This window comes from Nothobranchius furzeri, chromosome 14 (assembly GCF_043380555.1).
Source record: "Nothobranchius furzeri strain GRZ-AD chromosome 14, NfurGRZ-RIMD1, whole genome shotgun sequence".
In the NCBI taxonomy this organism is placed as follows: Eukaryota; Metazoa; Chordata; class Actinopteri; order Cyprinodontiformes; family Nothobranchiidae; genus Nothobranchius; species Nothobranchius furzeri.
Genome location: NC_091754.1, coordinates 23671077 through 23695175, shown reverse-complemented (window position 1 = coordinate 23695175; position 24099 = coordinate 23671077). Strand labels below are relative to the sequence as shown.

Genomic DNA, 24099 nt, shown 5'->3' with positions numbered 1-24099 from the left:
AAAAAGGTTTCTCTTAGCAAATATCTGCCCACAGCCGCTCTAACAAAACTTCTGGACAACAGCATGTGCCACCACCATGTGGTTTCTGGTAGTCCAGTGGCAAGATCGTCTAACCCTAAGTTTTGCTTTCCCCTCAGCTGATGCTGGTTCGATTCTCGGTGGGGTCGGCAACAATCTATTTAGCCAGCTGAAACATTTAATTTGTTCATATTTTAGTTGTAATGTTAATTTTTAGAAAAATATTTATGTCTCTTCAAGTTCTTTGAATTTGGTCGTTCCTAAACAGCATTTTAGTTGAAACTCTGCTCACAGATGGACTCACACTGGCTAAATAAACGAATGAATAAATAAAAAAACACATTAGTCATTATATGTTAAATGGCATACCAATAAATTGTTGTAAACATAGTACTGGCAAGTGTAGCTAAAAATGAGGAAAAGAGATTATAGAATATTTCCACTGCTGGGATGCAAACCTGCACAAAACTGCATGTCAACCTGACACCATCACCACTACACCACCACATTTGATAAAAACTTAGGTGGCGTTACATTTGATTATGCTATTCGGTGTGTCTTTGTAGATGGGATGTACGATTTTTCTGGCGGTGTCTCAGTAGAAGTCATTTCAGAAATATTTTGTCAGAAAATTCACAGAATATCCAGATTTGAGAACCAAGACCAGACCCGCTTCGGGGGAGGAGACCAAATTGAAGCTGAGATGGGAAGAAAATGCATGAATGAGGCCAAAAATGGCTTTGGCGTGTTTCTTATGAGGAAATGACAATATAACATGATTAAAAGTTCCAAAAGTTAGATTTTTAATTATATGGAACCTTTACAAAAACTGTTCAATTCACTTCTCAACTCCATCCTCAATCTTGCATTTTTTAGCTATAACACCCTCTTTGGTTCCAGAATGCTATAGTCTGACAACTGGAAGGAATTGGACTGACTCTGATAGAATGGGCGGGGCTGACTCTGGTGCAGCTCCACCTTCTGGTGCAGCTCCGCCTTTGTGGTTCTGCAGCGAGCACCACTTGAGCCTATCTGCCACAAACTGCAGGCGGCATCAGGGAGCCTTTGGTTGTTCATAAGTGGGTAGCCTGTGGCAGTAATGTGGTGTGATCATGTGTTTTTCACAAAAAAATGACATGGTGGTGGTATAAAGGAGGGCGGTCTACGCCCTTTAGACATCCAGTCATGGACATCCTTCCAGCTTGGATGCAGCCTGTTCTTTTTCATGATTGAAGCCACGCCCCTTCAGTTCTTTTGTGAGCCGCTCCAAAAGGTGGCTGTCCTTCACAATCTGGTGATCTGTGCTTCAGGTCTAATTGCCAGCTGCTCCCAGATATCTGCACCACTGCAGTTTGACATCTCACCTAATACTGTTAACAAATGCAAAACCAATGGCTCATGTTTACCTTTATTTTCAATATAGCTGCCGGCCTGGAGTTCGGTGGACATTCCACATGTGATCATGGCACCACCCTCTGTTGCACCATAAGACACTCCATAGTGCCAAGATTATTCTGATTTGTCACCATGGTGCGTCTTAAAGCTTCTTTCCGGAGTATTTCTCTTATTCAATGGCACCATCTAGTGGCTGACAAGCGTATCACACAAAACCGCTGTTCCTCTGTTTTTTTAAGATGGCGACTTCAAGTTTCTGTTTCTAAATGTGCTTCTGTAGCCGACAAACAGAGCTAAAACACGTTGTTTTACGAGTATTATTCTCATGTCATGTTATGTTTTCATATATTTATATTTTAGAGACTTTCTTGTCCGTGAAAAGTTCATCAACTCTGCATTAGCCGAGGTATTCCTTAAATGTGAAGCGTCTAAGTGGTAGTCTAACGCTATTGGTTAGTTCCGGTCGGTGCTCAGTTTCCTATTGCACAGAGCTCTGCCGGGCAGGGGGAGTGCTTAGCAAAAACAAAATAAAAGATGTACTGATTATATTATATCACAGTAATAATTGGAGAATTGGGTTACGGATTTCTGACAAATCATACATAATTTCTGAAAGAGGAAAACTCCGGAAAGCAGCTTTAAGAAACATGCTAAAAACTGTTCATACCTAAGTAACCAGCTGTTTAACCTGTTGCCTTCTGGGAGGTGCTACTAAGTAACTACGTCCAAAACAGACTCAAGAACAGCTTCATCCCAAGTATCCGTGGTACTGCAGGGTTGCTTTTCATTGTCAAAGGGAGTTTTCCTCTCCACTGTCGCTACATGCTTGCTTAGTATGAGGACTGCTGTAAAGACTCTGACACCAGTCAGTGACTCGATGCAATCTGCTGGGTTCCTTATATAGGAAACTTTTGGCTAATTGGCATAATGAACAGACCTGTATTTGTCACGCCCCAGGCCTCTCGACACCCATCCAAACCACGCTCTACCGCTGAGATTCCGTATCCTGGCATTCATCATCTGGAGTTTATTTACGGGAGTGCCTCACATCCAGATTCACTCAGTCATCGGTTCTCCAAATCCATGCCACGAGTTCATCACTCTAGCCAGCGACAAACGCCTACCTTCAGACAAGTAAGTAGTGATGCACCGATTTGAAATTTTTGGGCCGATGCTGATATCCGATATTAAGATCACTGTTATGTCCGATAAACAGTATTTGCCGATGCCGACAATACTGACATTAATGCTTCTAAAATCTGCAGATTTTGTGTAAAATGAAAATTATTAAAGCTGAATTTACATTATTATGCACACACAACACACATTTACGGTTCTGAGATGATTTCATTCACTGTTCACATGACTAAACGATTCCACGTCACCCCCCTCACCCTCTGAAACAAGCAAACAAATGGAGATCCATCCATCCATCCATCCATTTTCTGAACTCGCTTGTCCATGTAGGGTCGCGGGGGGGGGTGGTGCCTATCTCCAGCTGTCAACGGGCAATTAGGCAGGGCACACCCTGGACAGAGAGCCAGTCCATCGCAGGGCAACACAGAGACACACAGGACAAACAATCACGCACACACACACACACACTCACACCTAAGGACAATTTGGACAGACCAATTAACCTAACAGCCATGTTTTTGGACTGTGGGAAGAAGCCGGAGTACCCGGAGAGAACCCACGCATGCACAGGGAGAACATGCAAACTCCATGCAGAAAGATCCCAGGCCGGGAAGCGAACCCAGGACCTTCTTGCTGCAAGGCAACAGCTCTAACCACTGCACCACTGCGCATTTCGATACCGAAATGTTAAAAAATGACTAACATCGGCCGATACCGATATTGATGTAGAAATAGCATCCATCCCTACTAGTAAGTCACCCTTTTTTCTCTGGAACATCCGCGTGGTCTCGTATTTATCCCAGTTCCGCCCAGACGTTCCTAGATCAAATTTGCGCGTCCAATTTTTCCTCAACGCTCACTATACCGCGTTTGGGTCCTTAAACACGCTACAGCTCAACTACAATCACTCTGTCCGGACCAGCTAGAATCCTGACAGTGTTGGAATGTTTACTTTGTGACGTGCCTTGAGACGACTCTTGTCACGATTTGGCCCTATATAAATAAACTCATTTGAATTGTCTCACTAACGGTGCGGTTCTGATTTGTCTAAAAGATGTTGTCCCTGTGGGACCCATTTGTAGCCTGGGGCCCCCACACAACTGCATGCCCTGTCCGTCAGCATGCAGCGCCTCTGCCAAGTAGAAGATATCTAAATGGGTTAGTTTCATTAAACTCTGTGCAATTACCATAAATTCTGATTGTGCTAAAGTTCAAGACCTTGCAGTTCATTTTAAAGTTCATGCTGGTCCATCATTTCAAAAGATATCTTGGTCTGTCATTAAACTTTAATATGATGCTCATGTGAATCATTCTCATAATGCTCCATTACAGAAATGGAAAATGACAGCCTAAGACAAACTTCTATGATGGTTATACAACTGTTCATGCTAGCCTCAATATGCAAAGGCAGGTCATCTATTTTTCCAAAATCCCCAGTTATCAAAATGAATTATTTTACAACATGATTATTATTTTCACCCGTTTTCCAACTAATAATATGGATTAGCTTCAGTAACACTGACATTATCCTGACTCCAAGTTCTTGAATGCTAATCAGTTTGAATTTACATACAAGTGGTAACAACCCAGCCTACATTAAGTCTAGATAATAAGAATATTGTAATGCATTTACACATGTGATGTTTCAAAAAGGCTTATTATTTTAAAACACTATCAGACACATGCATTAGGCTGTTGCAGCCCGTGACTTGGTACAAAATGTTACCAACAGAACTGATATCACACACTTTCCTGCACTTTTGCAGGAGACATAGAGGCATCACATCACTGAGAAATTGGGATGCTGGTCCAAGACAAAACACCTTTTGGCAATTACAGATCGTGTGAAAGGCACAAACAAACTGGTGTGCTACTTTCTTGTTGTCTGCCTGTCTGAAAGATTATTGGGAGCAAGATGGACAGCAGATACAAGGGGAGTGTGCGACAGCGGGTCATTGCAGAACACTTTGAGATTAATGACCCAAAGGAAGCTGGCGTGAAGGGGAGAGCATAAAGACATATTAGATTGAGCCTCGCGCCTGCACGCATGCCTTTGTGTGTTTTGGAGGGGTCTGCCAATAAGCATAGAGCATGTAACACTCATTAAATCACAGAACAGTGGTCATTCATTTACAGGCTGGAGAATGATGTGTGTGTGTATGAGTGTGTGAGCCTTCCCTGCTTGCTCCCACCATTAGCCACTGATTTACATGGGGAGCAAAGGCACTGTATCTAGCTCTGAGTTACGACTTCAATTACAGCTGCAGCAGCGGGACATGCGAGTGTGTGCAGGACATGTGCACGCACACATACACAGGTGCTTAAGAGAGATGGAAGGACACAACACGGAGAATCTCATTGTGTCGGCAGATTGGGACGAACAGGGAAATGAAGCCCAGATTGGATTAGCTTTGACAGAAAAATGTGCCTGTGCGAGGGAGAATGTGAGGGTTTTCTCTTTTGAAGGAGAAGACAAGACAGGGAGGAACCTGACCTTGAATGCCTGAAACAGACGTGATTAATCAAAAGCCTTTTATGAAATTATTTTCTGTTTCATTGCACCCCCCCTGAGTCTCTATTTATCACACTCTGTGACCTTCCGTGCATTTGTGTGCACGTGGAAAAGACGGACAAGCTGCAACTGCTGTCTGATTATTTGAATATGCAAAGTATAAACGGGAGACAGAACAGTCAAGTGGCGTGTCGAAGACATGCATGCTGCGTGCAATCAGGTGAGCCTGGAGGTGATTGTGAACCAAATTCTCTGTCACGTGAACAATAACGACAGAAGGAAGCCACTGTTGCCTGTAAATATGCTCAGTTGACATATTACTGGTACAAAAATGACATGATGAGTGAAAGCATTAAAAATAATGTAAATATAAAGGAGCATATCATGGGAAGAGGAGGGAAGCAAGGCAGGGATCATAAATTATTGACAAATCACAAGGGTGAGAAAGAGGCTGGGGCAGGGGAGTCGGTAAGTGAGAGTGAAGGGGAAAGAAGACATTATGGGGGTAAAGTAAGGACAATGTATGAAGGCGTTAATGGAGATGGGCAGCTTCAGTTTAGGTCCAGATCAGAAGGAATTCCTGATTGTTGCAGTGACACAAACACCATCAATCTGCTAGCTAGCATCTCCTTCCAGTCTTTTAACACTACCGGTAAGTTCCCTCGTTTCTTTCAGCCCATTTGCGTCCATCTCTAGTATAGACCTATTGAAAGTTATTGTTTACGTCTGGGTAAGTGTGCAAGAACCCTCTCTCCAGCCTTTGTCCAGAGCTGTATCTCCATGAGTTAAGCCAACAAAGTAAAATCTAGGGATTTAGATTATATAACACATTTTTGTGCAGATTAACAAAAAAAAAAAAAGAAAAAAAGAAACATCTCAAAGCTAACAGTGTTCAGCACAAAGCTTCCAGATCAGTTTGAAATAGCTAATGAGCTGTGGGGACGATAGTCCTCAGAACCGGTCGTCTGGACCTCTCACAGCTGAACCGACAAGGAGTAACCGGATCTCTTCTGTTTTGCGGGTTAATGCTGAACGAACGCCGTGGCACCGCTCCTCTACGTAAACAAAAACAAACAACATCAGAGGCTGCCTGCTCCAATTACACAACGCATTTTGTGTATTTACTGAAACAAGACCGTTACCGCGGGTCACACAGATCTACACACCATGCCAGCATTGTCACTTTCACACACAATTACTTCTCAGGACTGATCAACAGCACAGCTCCTCCCCACTGCTGCCTCAGCTCGGTCGGTCAGATCTCCCCCGGCCGGCTCCTCTTCCCATCGGTCGCGCATAATTATATAATGAAAGCATGTAAGTCATTAGGTGGCTATGTTTGTTTTTGGACGGTGGGGCAAATATTAAACTTTTTTTATTACGTCGCAAAACCTCGTCTGTGACGATGTGGGTGGTTTATCCACTAGAAGCCTGAAGGAGTTCTGCCAAGCTCTGGGGTTGCTAATGCTAACTGTTAGCTTCCACTAGCTGAGATGTGCTCTTCTCTCTCCTGGACATTACTAGACAACAGCCCTCCCTGTCACAAGCCCAGAAGAGTGAGGCCATAAGTGCTAATTTACAACGCAATCGTCAGGCTTTTCTAATCTGAGAAGTTCCCAGTCTATATTCTATTGGTGGCTAATGCAGGAAATAGGGTTCAAGACTTTCTTCATGTTTAGCCTGCATATTAAACCTAGAGTGACCAACCATATTTTAAAAAATTACAAGTAAAACCAGTTTTTCAGTAAACCCGACCTTTAGATAAAACAAAAAGATGTTTGTATCCTATAAATAAAATTTAAAAAGTTCAATTATAAGCATATTTTCCAGCATTGTGATGTCTGAACATTTGCGAGATGGGTAGAAACGTGGAGGTGTGAGAGGAGGGATAATGGGGAATTTTCAAAGTGGGACGTCTCCCCCCATTATGACCATCATCATTCTAACTCAGCCAATAATCAGACGCTCTTAATATCCATCTCCTCATGCCAGAACCCACATGCACAAATGTGCATCGGCGCACACTCAAACGATTGCATTGATCTCCCCAAATCATCATTAATCTGCACTGCAGTTCTATTAGGGAAGATTCTGCATAATTAGTTTTTGCGTAGTTTGGTTGTCTGTGTGTGTTTCAGCGTGTGTGTAGCTTGGGTTATGAGTTGATGATATTAGATTGTGTACCAGAGACGGGGACTTCCCTGGTGGTACGCCGTGCTGAACATGCGTTTGCTGTTATTGCGTTTCAGAAAGAGACAAAGAGCAAACTCAATCAGAGGAAATCTAATATTTCTTCAGCTCTATGTGAAGCTGTATATTGCATGTTTATGTTACAGTGTGTCTTCGTGCATTTTGTGGATGTATCATTTAGTGAGAAGTCTAATATTTAATAATGTTCCACCATAAGATCATTACACCTTTGCTTTGGGAAGTAACCCCAGTGTGTTTTCACAGGTTTTTGTAGGAAGATGAGGTCTGTACTCCTGTGTTTTAGAGCTTTCTGCAAGCAGCCTTTGGTGGATAATTCAAACCCAGCTGCTGCAGAATGCTGACCTTACAATAACTATTGTTTTATGTGTCTGTGCAGACATGGTGGTCCGCTCCTCTGTTGTGACCCATGGGATTGGACACAGGCAGCATGCTGCTAATCCAATCTGAAACAGTAGGTAACCCTACGAGGCTCAGTTGGAGGGAAACATTATGCTGACCAGCTGACTGCGTCGGTGGGGGTCCAGCTTATCTACAGCCAACGTTTCCCTCCTTTCTAATTTCAGAAGTATGGATTTTGGACTTAAGGGTTTACGTTTCAATTCTTCTTTTCTCCATTTGGGTTTTGAAGTTCCACAGTAATTAGTTGAAAGGCATAGTTCTGCATTTTAAACCAGTCATATTGCCCCTTTCTTCTGAATGCAAGGCATTTGTGTAACTGACCAGAAGAAAGCTGAGGGAAGCAGTTTGGTTGTTTCTAGGGTGTGCGGGGCAAACGAGCCTTCTGCATGTGCAAAGTAAGCACAAAGATCTCAGAAGTACATCCCTAGAGTCCGGGGCAGCCATGCAATAAGTCGGACATGCAAAGAAGCATGTTTGTGCACGCTTAGTGCTGAAATCATTTAAAGTCTCTCAATTATGCATCTGGCAATGTTGTGCTGCCTCACACCTTATTACACATATTCATAATCAATGACTTGCATTAGATTAGAAAGACAAGATGTCCTTCAAGCCAGGTCAGGATTTGAGGATATTTGAGAAGCCTAGTCTACAAACAATGGTCCTTTATGGCAGCTGGGTACAATTCAGCTCTTTCAGACAACTCCTTGGGTTATCACGGTCTCTGGTTTTAGTCTCACCCCACATACAAAATCTATTTGCAATGGGAAAACCTATAAAGCAAAAACAAACCCATACAACTTTCAGGATTCTTGGTTTGATCAGTACACCCACCATGATAAAGAGGTCATTTGCAAATCTCTACCATTTATTTTGGATCCAATAAAACTTTCAGGCGAAAAGTGAAATCATCTTAAGCCTTTAAAAATAACCAGTTTCCCTAAAAATCAGTTTTTAGGATCATCAGTTTATGGATGAGTGAGATTCTTCAACAAGAGTGAAGAAAAAAAGATGATGGATGTAGAAACACTGACACTTTTTTACAAATTAGAATAACATTCGAGTAAATTGAAGATGTTGTACCACATCCCCTGAAAAAGAGAAGTAATCCAAAGACAGAAGAAGAGAATGCATCATGGATGGAGCAGGTCTTCTTCAGTAACCAACAAGATAAAGAACTTACTCACTGGCCTCTTCCTGATGAGATAGTGCCCTAACACACGAAATGATCGCGCCATTACGGTTACTGATTGAATTTCTCTTGCAGACAGATCACATCGCCACAGATACTGATGGCATTACCAAGGTAACTGATCACTTTGTCAAGGAGACAGACACTGCTGGGGAAAGAGAACGGAAAGTCCTCAACAAAAGTCTGCTTCCGTCTGCATGCAGGGCTGGAGGAGGTGGAAAAGAGCATTCGGGTGTGTTCCATGGGAATGGTTACAGTATGTGATCTTAACCAGTGCTGTCTCTGCACAGGTGCTTCTCCATGGGAAACTATTTACATCAGTGTGCATTTCTTCGCATGCCTTAATCAATAGCAGCATCATGGATTGGAGTTTGCGTACATTTCTCGTGACTGAACGTCTCTGGCTGACTTTAAAGTGGTATTGATCATTGTGGACTTCCTGAGGTCATTGCACCATCCATCCAAGCTTTCCTAAATGCAATGTTGTATCTTACAAATATAACACAGCTGATAAACCCTTAAAAATTATAAGCCATTGGTGGATTTTCTTGAAAACCTGCTGTACATTTTGTTACTCCCACATAACTTGCTTAAATTCTTCTCACTAAACCCAACAAATGTTGTGCCACAGTGGTATTGCAGCTATCAAGATTCTTGGCTGTGTTGCCTTAAATGCTTTAAAATATGTAGATATATCTTTTTTTAATAACAGAATGACATTTAGCCTAAGGCACATTCACATGAATAAATGAAGTATCGCGCTGGTGCGGCACAACAGGCTGGGCTAAATTGGGGAAATGTGCCATTTGTTTTTTGTCCCGCTTGTGTTTGTGCCAGAATTAGGCTCTGTCTGAATTGGCTTTTCTCTATGTATTAGTGTGTGTGTGTGTGTGTGTGTGTGAGCATGTATGAAGCACAAAGGGCCAATGAGGGTGGTGTAGACAGTTTAATGCTTCCACCGAGGAAGAAGGTTCAAGGACAGATCGCTCACTCTCTTTATCACTCTTCCTAATTTTCTCCTTCACCATTTGCTCCTCTCTTGCTTACTACTTTCACCCGGGTTTCTCTTCCTGTGGGACATTTAGCAATCCGTTCACTGCTCTCCATTAGGAGACTCTACCCTGCCCAACACAGACATGCACGCAGACACATAAACACATTCACAGGCACTCCAATTAGTGGCTAAACAGAGACTAAGCACAATTAAGAGCAAGCTGAAATCCTGTAAGCTCTGGTGGATTCATCCTGTGTGTGTGTGTGTGTGTGTGTGTGTGTGTGTGTGTGTGTGTGTGTGTGTGTGTGTGTGTGTGTTTGTTTTTACCTGGCTGTAGGACGCTGATGCCAAGCAAGTTGGAGGTGCGATTGGCAACTTTGCTCCAGCTGTTGTCGTAGTTTCTCCTCCACAGGACGGCGGTGCACTGGTATTTTCCCGCCTCGCGGCGCCCGGCGCGAGTAACCGACAGACGAAAGTTTGTGTTGGAGTGAGAACGGTCCACTGTGGTGCGGGTACCCAACCCAAGCAGTTGCTCCCCCCACTGCAGGGTGCCTTCACGAGTGAAAGTCACCAGGTCTTTGAAATCTCCCTGGTCCTCGTCGTCCGCTCGCGTGCTGGCTGGCAGGAAGCGCCACGTGACAGAAGTGGGCACACGTGGGTTGTGACGGGGCTTCACTAGGCACAGGAGGTCAAAGGATTCTCCAAAGTTTATCGATGGTGTCCGAGATGAGGCGGACACCATGAAAGAGGACTCTAGATGGTGGGAGAAAGGAACAAAGGGAGTTAAGCTGACACGCAGTCTTTTTACAGGTTTTCTGTCTGATGCCTCTATTAAGACACTTGCTTTGGTTTATAATTAAGTCCACTCTATCATGATGTATGGCTGATGAACCTTTTACTGGAAGGAACTATTATTTTAAACACCACTACGCAATGGAACAAAGCTCTTTGTTGGAGAAACACAGACCGCATCGACTACAAGCACACTGACCTATCGTTAAAGTAGCACTAAATCTTTACAAGTAGTTTCATATATTGTTATGGCCTAAGTATCTAAAGACGTCTGTGTGTGTGTGCAAGTAGCTTTTGTAGTCATGACTGCATGATTCAAAATGAACGGTGATGCAAAAGCAAAAACCCCGGGGAGACGTTTCCTCTGAGCGCCAACGTTCGATCTACGCCCAGCTCCTTGCCAAGACTAAACTCTCCTCATTAAGCTAAAAAAAACATTCACCCAACACAAAACGTTGTTGCCAAGATACACCTGCACTGGAAAGCAAGATAGGGGAATGGACAAAAGAGAAAAACAAACACTTCCTACTCCTGGCATTTAGACAAAATGTCCTTATTTAATCTATTTCTGGACATTTCAATTAATGCAAATTAATATTCATGAAAAGAGACAGTTAAAGGGAAAGGAGACAAAACGAGATCTGGTTGTTGATTGGATGTCTTCTTATTGCCTTGAGACTTTGTAAATTCCTCATTATGTTCTTGTCAACAGTGCTGTTGCTTCTAGTTGGTCCCTTAGCCTGTCTTGTCCTCTGAAAGCCGTTGTCCCCGGTGTCCTTCAGAGAGTCTAATCAACATAGTTTTGTTCGTACCTGGAAACTGCCGGGATAACCGCCTGAAGCTACACTTCTCTAACAGACAATAACGCTTCCCTTGTTCTATAACCACTGCAATATAGCATCCATCCATCCAAAAACAAAATAATCTCATACTGATTCCGTTTTTATTTGGAGCTCCATTGGCCTTTTGATGGATGTGACAATATATATATTTATGTGTCTTTGTGTTTGTTAGTAAAATATCTCATGAACCATTGGATGGATTTTAATGAAATTCTCAGGAAATTTTCTTTGGATGTAAAATTGCAACTGATTCATCTTTGGAGTCAGTCTAATTAAACATGGCCACCGCAGCTACTCATCCTCAGCGTAACACACAACTGTCTAAAGCTAAGTCAGTTTTACAGATATTGGTAAAAGTTAGGGCTGGGCAATAAATCAAAAATGTATCGTTATCAAAATTTCTGACTCTTATCGTGATTATTTTTCCCATGTCAATAAATCTGATAATAAAAAAAATGAAAAGAAAGGTGTAGGTTGGCTGCGTTCATGCACACCATCAGAAAATGTAACTCCACCCCAAGTCAAGATTTGAAATATGCCATGAAAGCGGGCGTTGCCAGGAGGCATAGAGTGACATGGCCAAGTGTGGGGAATTTCCATCCTGGGAGGGAGGGGGAGTGGGAGGAGACTGTACCAATGATGTGAAACTGTTCCAGCCCCAGCCAATCACAAGTTTAAAATGCAGTAGCCGCTGTTCTGCCACGGGGGCAGCACTAAGACGTTTTTAGACAGTTTCTAGATTTAATCAAGTTTACACAAACATGTAAAAAAAAATGCACAGAAACAGAAACATTGCGTTTGTAAAGACCCAATTATACAGTTAATTAGCAAAAAATAAGTTGTTTTGGGGTTTAGTTAGTCTTTAACTCATTCGCTGGGGCCGGAGTCTTTCCTCTTTAAGTCGCTTCTATTAATAAAAGTGCAAAGAATAAAAAAGTAAGGGAAGAACTTTACAACTGCAGAAAGCAGGAGTGAAAACTAGATTTATTTCCACGGCAGGATTAGGTCCAATAAAACTGCAGCTGGAGGCTAAAGTGAGAAAAATGAGGGCCAAAGAAAAACACATTGCCCGTCACACAAGGCAGCACATTCAGAAAATCCTTTGATCAACAAGCACGGAGGAGAAAAAAGGGGGACGATGTTGAGACCTTTGATTGAAGGAAGAGGAGCAGCTTTGGAGTTTCTGTGATTTGCCTAATGTGTCTCTGTTTCTCAGACTAAGGTCGCTCTTGTTGCTCCAACTTGACAAATGACCACTTAAAAGTTGACGCCTTGTCTGTGCAGCACTGCTGTGTGCTGCTGCAGGGAGCTAATCCGCTGATTCTATGTGAGTGTGTGTGTGTGTGTGTGTGTGTTTGTGCTGCACCCAGTGCTCTTGGCCTGCCAGCTCCTGACTGCTTTGCTCCAGTGGCTTCCTCAGCCTGCACCACGGATGTTTGGCTTAACTCGACAGTGACAGAGGAAACCCACAGACTGTGAAACACATTGCTGCTGCATTTCCAATCTAATAATTCTGACTAATCCATTTGAGTGTGTGTGAGTTTGTGCAGGTTTAGCACGGGTGTCATGGCAGCAACGCTCTTGACATGAGGCAGGTGGTGTGTCTGTCATAACAGCGCTTTCCCCAAAGCGATGCATAAATAAACCACGATACACTCAACTTCATGGGTAGCATGTTTTTCTCCAAACCATTCAACAAATCAACAACTGTGTAAATCTTTCACTTTGCCATCAAGTACAGATAACACTTATTATATTGTTTACATGCCTTACCGACTAATGTGGGTTGTACATTAGGATTGAGTTACTTACCAACAGTCTTGACGTTGATTGTCCTGTTGGCTGAGCTCTCTCCCATCTTCTCCCAGTTGAGCTCTGGTTCACTGCCGATCTGGAACCACTCAGTAGCCGTACAGTAGTACTGACCCTCATCCCCAGGTAAGGCGTTGTAAATAGACAGAGTGAAGGTGTCCGCTCGAAGCTTCTCCACGCGAATGTCTCCGTAGCTGGAGCGTTCTTTGTACGTAGGGCCATGAATTATAGCCCCATCCTGATCCACAGATGCCACTTCCTGGATTGGTTCAGTTTCTTGCTTGCTAATCAACTGCCAGACAACAGACAAGGGGCCTGTAGTGAAGCGGACTGTGCAGGTCAACTGGATCGGGTCGCCCTCGAGGACCTCAGAGGAGTTGGTGGACAGTGACGCTGTGATGTTGCTCTCTGGAAACAAAGGACACAAAAAACGCTGATGAGCACGCCCGTATGCATATTCCTATTATTCATGATGGGGATTAATCATTTTGTGAGATTTGAGAAAAGCACTTTTTGGAAATCTGCATATTTTTCAAAGAATGCAATTAATTAGTTCAGTGATTTTGAGAAGCCTCTTTGGAAAAATGTGCAGCATCAAGCCTTATTCACACATGGAACATTGTTAGTAGCTCTGTGAGGTTTACGTTTCAGCCATGGCTTGGCAAAGTGACTCGATGACGGGCAGAAATTCGTTCCAGAATCACTTAGCACAACCTAGTCAGTCTCCCAACAGATGCACTGAAAGGTGATTCATCCCAATTCACCTGCAGCCCTGAGCTGGTTTTGTATTTGGAAGCATTTGTATTCCTAAATACTCTTATTACTCTTATTAGACAATGCTTTTGGCAGTTCTATAATTCTGTGACCTCACAAGACCAGCAAGGAAAGCTGGGGTAACGCTGCTGTAGTGGAACCCCATGTCAGCTGCTTCCAGGATCATGCTGTTTTGGTCATGGTCTCATAACCAAAGCTTACAAATATTCAGCCATTTACAACAGCTATCATGGTCTACGTTTCTATGTTCTTTTACAATTTACACCCAAAACAAATGGTGGATTCTTGTGTTTTCACCGTCTACGAGCTAGGAGTTCTAAACCAACGGAGTATAAATAATATGATTGCATCTCTCAAGTGTAGATGTTAATGCAAAGCAATAAATCCCGAAAAGAGGGATTTTGTGTGCAGCGTGGGAATAACAAGTCATCACAACCTTCTGTCTATGTCTGCTTGGAATTGCATTAGGGAGGAGGAGCAGGGCTCGGGTCAGAGGTGGGAAGCTCGAGGAAGAGGAAACGTTTTTGTAGCTGGTAACTTTTACTGCTGCAAACGGAGTAATCACCATCAAACTCTGCAATGTTTGGAATATCTTGGCCTGAAACAATCTGCAGGCTGTTTTTATATCGGATGTAATCTACTTTCTCATCTAGATGAGCTCTATATTGCAAAATGTATGACAGATTGATTTAATTCAGCCAGTGTCACTAAAATGTAATTGCATATCTTCCCTTTTCAGTTTAGAAGTGGTAGCTTGGTTATTGTTATTCAAAATTCACAATAAAAGTCAGGTTGGTGTCAGATCTGAAATAATGTTTTGTGTTTTTTTTTTTTTTTTTTTGGCTTTTAATGTTTTTTAAAGTCTGTATTCAAATTTCTTTTATTGGTGAGTAGCTCGTCTGTCTCTGAACAGATCATCAATGCATGGCTCGAATTCTCTTCCATTTTACATTTGAGTTAAAGTATCTTTTTGGAGTTTTTTTCCCTTTCAGAACTTATGTATGACTTTTCATAAATCCCTAAACTGTGATATAATGTAAGCAATGCATCGATGTTATTTCTTTATTTATTTTTCCTAAGCACGGCCCCTGCCCTGCAGAGCTCTGTGCAATAGGAAACTGTGCACCGGCCAGAACTAACCAATAGCGTTAGACTACCGCTTATGTGCTTCAAATTTAAGGAATACCTCAGCTGACGCAGAGTTGATGAACTTTTCACAGACACGTAAGACTTTAAAATATAAATATATGAGAACACAACACGCCATGAGAATAATACTCGTAAAACAAGGCGTTTAAGCTCTGTTTGTCGGCTACAGAAGGCCGTTAATAAACAAGAAACGTGAAGTCGCCATCTTAAAAAAAATGGATCGAGAGACTATTTGCGTGATATGCTTGTCAGCCACTAGATGGTGCCATCGAATAAGAGAAAGACACTTTAAGTGTGCTCCTGAAAACCTCTAAAGCTTTAGAGTGGCCCCAGCTTTACTGCAATGGCACTCAGAGTGCAGCATGCTTGTTTCTGCTTTAGTCAGATTGTTCACATTTTTAGTAGTCATAAAGGAAAACTGGTAACAAAGGATCAGGACTAAAGCATGCCATTCAATAACCAATTAGTTCAATTAGAAAGAAATGGGCTCCAGTTAACTTGAAGATATCCTTGTTTTTCTCACTTAAATGGACAAAAACATAGTTTTGCTAATTATTTTGGGATCGTTGCAGGCATTTATTTAACACTATTCCAGCTTCCATCGACATTAGGATATTAATTTTCAATTTGTAAACTTCAGAAACTGAAAGCTGATTTTTATCTGAGCCGGTATAAAATTAATTCAAAGTCCAACCATCCTGCTGTATCTGACCAATTGGATCAAGCTTTGTAAAATGTTTGGCTAGCTTCCCCTCCCCTGTTTTTATTGGAAAATTGAAAATTAGAGAGTCAATTAGCCCTCCACTTGACATTTAAGGGAACATAAATTTTTATCATATTAAAGAAGAAAGTGCAGCTGAATACTTCATTAACCCACTGTTTATTTATGCTAATTAATTTAGAACCGAAAGGAGAGCTGGAGGAGCTTTCCCAAAGTATTTCACTCTCCATTTTTAAACCATATTTATTTGATTGTTGTTTTTTTTCAATAAAAACGGATACAAATCTTTCAATTGGATGCCAAGTTTGAAAGGCGGCTTGAATAATGATTTTCTATTAAATATTTTAAAATGTCAGAGCGCATGAGGCCAGAGGCAGTAAAACAAATCCCTGCACCTTCTCTCGGGAGGACAAAACACCACCCTGTAAAACTGTGTCGATGCCTAAGCTCGTATACACGTATATGTTCAGAGGGGCTTGGTGTGTAGCCTCGGGCTCCTCACAATGTCAGCTTGAGAAGAAACCTAAACTTGTGTGTGGGTCGAGATTCTCTCCCCTAACCTTGTTCAGTGAGTCCGCATACGCACAGGAAAGACGGCTCAGATCACAGAGCCCCGTGGAACTTCAGAGGGGAAGGATAAAAGTCTTCTTCTCAGCTGTTTTTTTTTTTATTGCTTTACCAAGACTTGCGTTGCTTTTACGTCCGTCAAACATCACGGAGCTCGGGTTGACTCATAAGATCTCGTCCCCCTGTGAGGCATCACTGAAGTCTCTTGACTATTTGGGCTCAGGATTCTTCCTCCCCTCAGGCCAACCTCTGCTTCTGCCTCTTCGCTCACCAACCCTCCTAATAAGCGTGAGCCCTCGGTGAAAATGGAATAAAATCACTTCTTATTTCTATCATAGACCATTGAATACAGGGGAAACCTTTCATCCTCGTACATTTCTTTGTCTTTTTCGGTTGGCTGTTACTTCCCACTGTCAAGACTGTCAGAAAAAAACAGCCCTTTTTAGATTTTTCTACAGCTAATAGCATTACTTTTACACACAGAAACCTAAAGTTTGTGAGTCACGCCTGTACTTACCATTGCATAAAACTGTCTAGTTTCTGGACAGCTCTATCTTTATCCTTTTTAATGTTTATTTAATGCATTTATTTCCCAATTTCCTACTCTCACAACTAAATCCATCTCTGTTTTGCATTGGTAAAGGCATTTTCTATCCAAAACATACTTGGCTGCCTTTTTCTAATGGTGTCATTTTTCACCCCTAATTCCAACTGGAAGCATCAGTGGAGCAGAACGGTTAACTCGCGACTTTCGTTGCGAGCCAGTACACACTGGGAGAATCTCAGCAGCAGAGCAGCTTCTCTACCGAGTCGCTGGACTCGCAAGATCTCAAAATCCCTCACGACTTCAAAGGTCACAGTTTGTTTATGCCATCTACTATTAAACCAAATAGACGGAGATCCCGTTTGATTTGACTGATGTCATATATAATGCTGCTTCTCTCTTCTGCCAGGATGAAAGTGGCAGTGTGTAGTTTCCTGACTCTAGGGGGCAGTACATACATTTCGAGGTAGCTTTACACCACATTGCCACGGCTGTTGCTAGTTTAAAAAACATTACGGTAAAAGTTGTTACCTGTGGAGAAGAAAGCATGCTACCTCGGCATGTCTCATTAGACTTTGATGGTCCTTTAGTTAATTCCATTAAGAATGCATTGCCGATTGTAGTTTCCGGGTCTGCTCGGGGGTCCTGTGCCTGCCCACGACGTCATCATACTACGACAATACTGCTCAGCAAAAATATGTTGCATCTCTTTTTCGATTCACTTCTTCCACAAAGGGTTTGGAAAGAGTTTAGCAGCTTTATTATTAAATTTGTGTTTCTTACTACCCAAATATTTGTGAACGTGGTAACATAACTTCCATAAGTCGTAAATCCAACCAATCATCTAGTGTGATGTCATCGAGAGGCGCAGGACCCTGAGCCGGCCAGAAGGAAACATGATGTCTAATATGGCATCCTCCAATGACTAGACCTGTGTCCTATGTACGTTAGGCCCAATTTTTATGGTTATATGGTACAAAGTAGGGCTGGGCAAAAAATCGAAAATGTATCGCTATCAAAATTTCTGACTCTTATCGAGATAATTTTTCCCATGTCAATAAATTTGATGATAAAAAAATGAAAAGATGTGTGTAGGTTGGCAACGTTCATGTCCCTTTAAGAAGCTGTACCACCTTGAGTCACGGAAAAATGTCTAATGGACAACTTTTGTTTTTGAGCATACCTGTAGTTATCGCCCATTTATCGTTATCGAGTGAAATCCTCAATATATTGTGACATTGATTTTAGGCCATATCGCCCAGCCCTAGTACGAAGCCACCAATATTTTTAAACAACTTGACATCATTTAAATCTTTTCAACAAAGTGTCTACGGATATTTAAAGGTAAAAACTACGCATTGTCTCTTTAAAGTCATGAACAACACACCGCTGCACTTCTCAAACAACGTTAGGTCACTTGTATTGACGTAATCTACATAGACATGTAATGGAATTGCTGCAGTAATCTTTCATTAGCAGAGGTTTTACACGGAAACTGTGTGTGATTTCCAGCCTAGCCCTGTGTTAACTGCAGAAATTGTTGTGTTCCAGAAGCGGCTCGCGGTAAAGATAGAGCCCGATCCTATCCTTAGTGGCGCAGCGCGGGGAGCCGCTTCCTTGGCCGTGCCTGGTTTGAATCACCCCCATAGAATATAATGGATTCTAATTAGAAGCAGTGACGTTCCGCAGACGTTCTGTGCCGCTGATGCTTTCAGTGTGAAGTAGGGGTCACTCTCATTGCAAATGTTAACATATCCTTTAGTGTTGTTTATGCTAACAGATGTTTTCACTTTGCCGTGCCTCTAACATATCAACTTTAACTCCTGTCGTACTCTTTTAGTAACTCCACACCAATTCCATGACGCACATATAGAAATTGAGTGTTTACATGCTAAATGACAAAACTGTTGTTTTCAGGAACATGCACCCACTCAAAGTCTGGCTTTTATCTCGTGTATGGACTGTAAACATCTTTTATGGGGCACTACGGTCTTTTTTTGGGAGAAACAAAAGCTTCCTCACACTGATCCTCCCTGGAGGCTGCTGCAGGCTGCGGGACATTGTTTGTCGGCAAATTTAGCAAGGTGTGCAACGGTCAGACTAAGGTAAAACTGGCTGTTTTATGGGAGATATTACTTTGGTTTTATTAAGCTTGACACCGCTGGCTCCAAACATGGTTCAAGCCCCAAAAGGCATTGAGGTACAACAAGAAAAGCAGCGTATTCCCAAATGAGAACAGGAAAGTACCAAGGCCGGATAAGAGGATCGTTACCAAGGACTTAAAGGTCTGAGCATCAGTCAATCCTGATGCAACCTTACTGGCCAGCCCAGCTGAAGAGATTTTCTACAGCAGAGGACATTAATTTAGTCCAGGGAACCACTTATGGGACCCTGGAGAGCTAGACGCCATTCTATGATTCTTTTCTTTCTCCATACTTTCATTTCATGGCTGTTAGCTCCTTCAGTATGCTCTCCATTATCCTACTATATTGTTACCCCCCCACTAAGCAAAGCAAATGGGAAGGACCACAATGCTGCATTACCAATCCTCAGCAATCCACTCCAACAGAAAACACATCAGAAATGAGAGTAGCATTATCCTTTTCCTTTTACTGGAGGCTAACAATAGAGTCAGTGCGGCCAGGTTTTGAAAATGGGACAGCTTAGACAGAGGATCCATTACTTACTAAGCTGTTGAACAGTGATCTGGACATTTCGAGACCTCTTGCTACGATCAATGAAGTCCCCTGTTGGTGTCTTTTCTCGCTCTGTGACTCGGCAGATGTACTTCCCAGAATCTGCGATGTGCAGGCGCTGCAGCTTGAGCAGGTGCACGTTGGGACTCTCTTTACGCACGGTCATGAGTCCAGCTGCTTCCCGGGCAACGTAATCAGGCCCCAGAGCAGGCACGGCACTGGGGCCCACCACGGCCACCGGTGAGCTGCTGAAGACCCACGACACCGAGAAGAAACGCTCCGGGACATTCTGCGCCTCTATGGTGCAGCGGAGCTCCAGCGGCTCACCGACCGTGAAGGACCGTCGCTCCGTGCTCACCTGGATGCTGAAGTCCCGGTCTGAATGGAAGGGAAACAGATAAATGTCAGAATTACAACCTGCAGAAATGAACATAATTATTTTATAAGACACTGCATTTTAAATACTGAAGCCAAAAATATACAGTTAGAGGTTTTTATCTATCATCCAGCGTTTTGATGTTTGAAACAAGCCAATTGGTTTAATATGAGCAAGAGCTGAAATGCACGACACTGCTTCATTTTCTTAATAGTCTGATATGCTGAAGGCAAAAAAATGGAAAAAGATTAAAGAAGATTGGTGGGTGATACAAGGAGCCCTTTGGTGATGGCCAAGGATGGGAGGGGATGGTGTGCAAAGAGCATCAGTTAGTGCTGAAAAGAAAATAATTAGAAACTAAGGAAGGCTGAGGTCACATGGTGCACCACTCCAGTAAAACTGATCTTACAAAAACTCTTCCCTACCTCCCTACTTGGCTTCACTACAGTAATAAAAAGAAGAAAAAACACCTCATTAAAATTCTCTTCTGCTGTCTTAAACGGATCGAGGTGCTCCCTCCTCCTCTTCCTCCTCCTGCCCCGTCTCAGACAACAAAAAGAGCAAACACGGATAGTTCTAGCACTTCCACATGGCTAATTAGGCTTCTGGCCTGTTTATGTGCTGATGCACTCATGAGCGTGAGTGTGTCCAGATTTATTTGTTGTAATAATTTGCGGATGATGAGGTGGTATTTGTCAGAGACAGCCGCTTTGGATCTCAGTAGGGTGCCCTTGAGCTTTAATTACAAAGACAGTCAGCAGGGTTCCTGAAAAACGCATTCATGTGGGCAAGTTCAAAGGCGACTTATGTTCAGGATTTAGTTATACAGGGGGATGTGTTGACAAGGAGGAGGGGCCTGCTCACAAACACAAGCTTGAATCTATATTTGCTAAAATTAATTAAAGCTAGATAAACATTCACTCACATTCACATCTATGTGCAGGGGCAGTTCTAAGGGGATCCAGGGTAGGCCAGTGCCATTTTAACAATCTTGGACCCCCCCCCAACCTAGCCTAATCCTTGCTGAGGGCAGAGGCTGAAGCCTAGTTCATACTTCTCCGTCAGCTAGCTTGCACTCACATGCACACATACTGATAGAGACATTTTCCTTGTATACTTCTTCGTTGGTGTGTCAATGTTGTGAAGCAATTCTCCTCCAGGACAGCAGAGGGCGCTTTTCTGGAGTACCCGGCCGTCATCGCAGTCAAGTCTCTAATGTATTTACTGTTATCTTTACCTATTTCAGAGACTTTTTAACATGAACACGTTTGTCCCTCATTCTCCTCCAGTCTCCACCTCCAAATCTGTAATTCCCCGTAATTTCCACACAAAAATTAAATGTCTGCTGCGTATTTTTGTACCCAATCTGTCATCGTTATATTAACGTTTATTTCTTCGCACTTCTTCCCCGAGACGTACTTCTATCTGCTCCGTGTCTTTTGATAGATATATTTGGCTTTCATTTTATTTTTTTGAGGAGGGAATGGCGGTTTTGTTGACCACGTTTAAGTAAGAGGCATCAATCACTGGCTTGCAGTCTCTGTCACTTTTGACAAATAGTTAGAAAATTGGGCTCTACTTCCTCCATCCATGCGACCAAGGATTATGGCATTGCGTGTCTCCGCACCTCCGCAGACGGATAAGGATAAACTAGGCTTAAGCATTAATAAGTACAGATTTTCTGTGATAGTCTGGCTTGAAGCAAGATGTGGAACCAAAGCATGTGGATTTATCTGAAATAGCAGAAACACTAACACAAATAATTGTATGTGTTACATAGATAAATAATCTAGATAATGCATTTATTATTATTATTATTTTTTTTGCAAAATAGTAACATTTTAAAACTAACTGAAAAGCTGTTTTATCTAAAGTAACAGTACCTGAGTCACTGTTATTATGTTGCTGTAATCGACTCACTAAACTTTAAAACACAATGTTTTGTAGTGTTTTCTTATAATTGTGCCTCTCTAACGGAGCAGCTGGCCCCAGCCTGGCCAAGTCTAAGTCAAAGAACTCTTAGGCCCAATGGAAGGGCCATTGGACAAAAACATTTACTAAATAACTAATAAATTGATATTAATATTTGATTTATTTAATTTGAAATTCCCAGTATTTAAAGCAGTTGGTGACAGCCCCTTTCCACTCAGATAGAAAGATTTTCCGAAGAAGGAAATGCAATAAGATTGAATAAGTAATAGTATCGGATGGATTTTAAATAAAATATACATTTTCTGCTTTTTTTCAAGAATTAATCTCACAACAGTGATTTATTTTTATTTCATACACTGGGAAACTGATGATCGTTTACTATTATTCTTATGTCAGTTTTTTCCCTGCAATAATTTTCTTCCCACAAACCAAAAAGGTTAGCATGATAATGTAAGTGCATACTTATCTGTCTCTTTGACTTGACCCTGTGACCCTCTACAAGATGAAGTGGGTAGTAATAGTATTAAATATTCATGTGGTAGTATCAAATATGCACACACATAAAATTCAATATGACCAAACAGAATAGCCAGCAGAAGTCAAATTACTGATGCATAGAGCCACGAGGACAGGAAAACATTATGTCGTGATCACTGTCATCGATTAGTAAGTGACCCAAATCTGGTTGTCGCTTAGAGTAATGCTCCATTTTTAGGATGATTTTATTGGAATATAATAAATAGAACATGGTGGAGCCTCGTTAATCCCACACAAATTTAATATGTGGAGAAAATGTAAGCAAAAAATGTTAAAAATTAATAGAGAGCAGAAAAACTATATAAGAAGAGACACAGAAGCTGAATGTGTGACGTAAGCAGGGAATGAGGGAGGAGGTGAGAGACAAGAAAAAGAAGGAGAGATATGGCAAAGGTAAAGATACATTAAGATTCTGTCTGTTGCTCCTCTCTGATGTCGACTGTGGATGATTAGCTAGTGATGAGCCTGTCTGGAGATCCACTCCATCTTTTATAATAGAAGTCTAATGGAGGATGCTGCCGCCTCGCCTGTCTTCTTGCACACTATCTGTCAAATGTGCAGTTAAACAGGTAAAATATTAAAAAAAAAAAAACACAACTTTAGCCTAAAGGCATGCAAGCTGCACTCTCGCAACGCAACCGAGGCGCAAAAACAAGTCAGTACGAATATAGACACTCTCAGGTTTAAGCACTTCCATCCACAGCTGCACACGGCAGCACAGATGCTTTATTCTCTTTGTCATGCAACAATAACTCCATCAATTATAGATTATAAGAGAAGAAGGAGTGACAAAGGATGTTGAGAGTTGAGCTTTTTGTTTCACCCGCACCCCCTCCCAAGATGTAGTGAGAAACTTGCTTTACAAACTCCTCTCATCCGAGCCGTAATATCTGGGGCATCATCAAGTTGCATCAGTCCACAGTGTATCGAATGCTTTAATGGACAAAAGGAAAACGACTCCACTTTGAAGTGATTTGCTGGCATGAGGCACTCACCACTGCACGCCTCTTTGGTAATGGCGCTAATGCCAAAGCAGTTTTATCGCTCGTGTGCTCGGCCCCCGTCTCCGAGGCATATAGAGAGTCTTTATGAACGTGGAACATTTCCAAGGGTGTGATGTCATCAGGTCAGCTGATAAATACATGCATGTGATAGATCATAAAGAAGTCCTTGTTCTGCATCATCCTGGTCAACAAAGAGGTTGATGACTGACTCCCAGACATATTAAATGTGCAGCCACCCCTGCACATCCTGTGTTGCTCCCATGTACTCCCACCATGCATTTCCCTTTATATTAGCAGCTAACTTCCTCTTTTAAAGTTGTTAGATTTAGTAACGAGCACAGCGCAAACCTTTTGTGTTCTAACAGAAGGCATGAAGGGACTTTTTCCTGACTGAACCCTGGGCCACATGCTGCCTTGGGGAGTTGTTTATGTCTACCATGTCAAACACCTACTCTATTTGGAGCTAGTTAAATTTATTCCTGGATTTGCGTGTAATGT

At 42.2% G+C, this 24099-nt stretch overlaps 1 protein-coding gene across 1 annotated transcript in view; it reads right to left on the bottom strand.

Moving 5' to 3' along the window:
• The window catches only part of igsf3 (immunoglobulin superfamily, member 3), a 114854-nt gene that overhangs the window by 16219 nt on the left and 74536 nt on the right, over window positions 1–24099 (bottom strand). The window contains exons 4-6 of the mRNA XM_015966339.3: window positions 19744–20130; window positions 13302–13709; window positions 10183–10608 (exon numbers count right to left, since the gene is read on the bottom strand). Coding sequence (XP_015821825.1) covers window positions 10183–10608; window positions 13302–13709; window positions 19744–20130 — 1221 coding nt within the window. The remainder of the gene's footprint in view (window positions 1–10182; window positions 10609–13301; window positions 13710–19743; window positions 20131–24099) is intronic.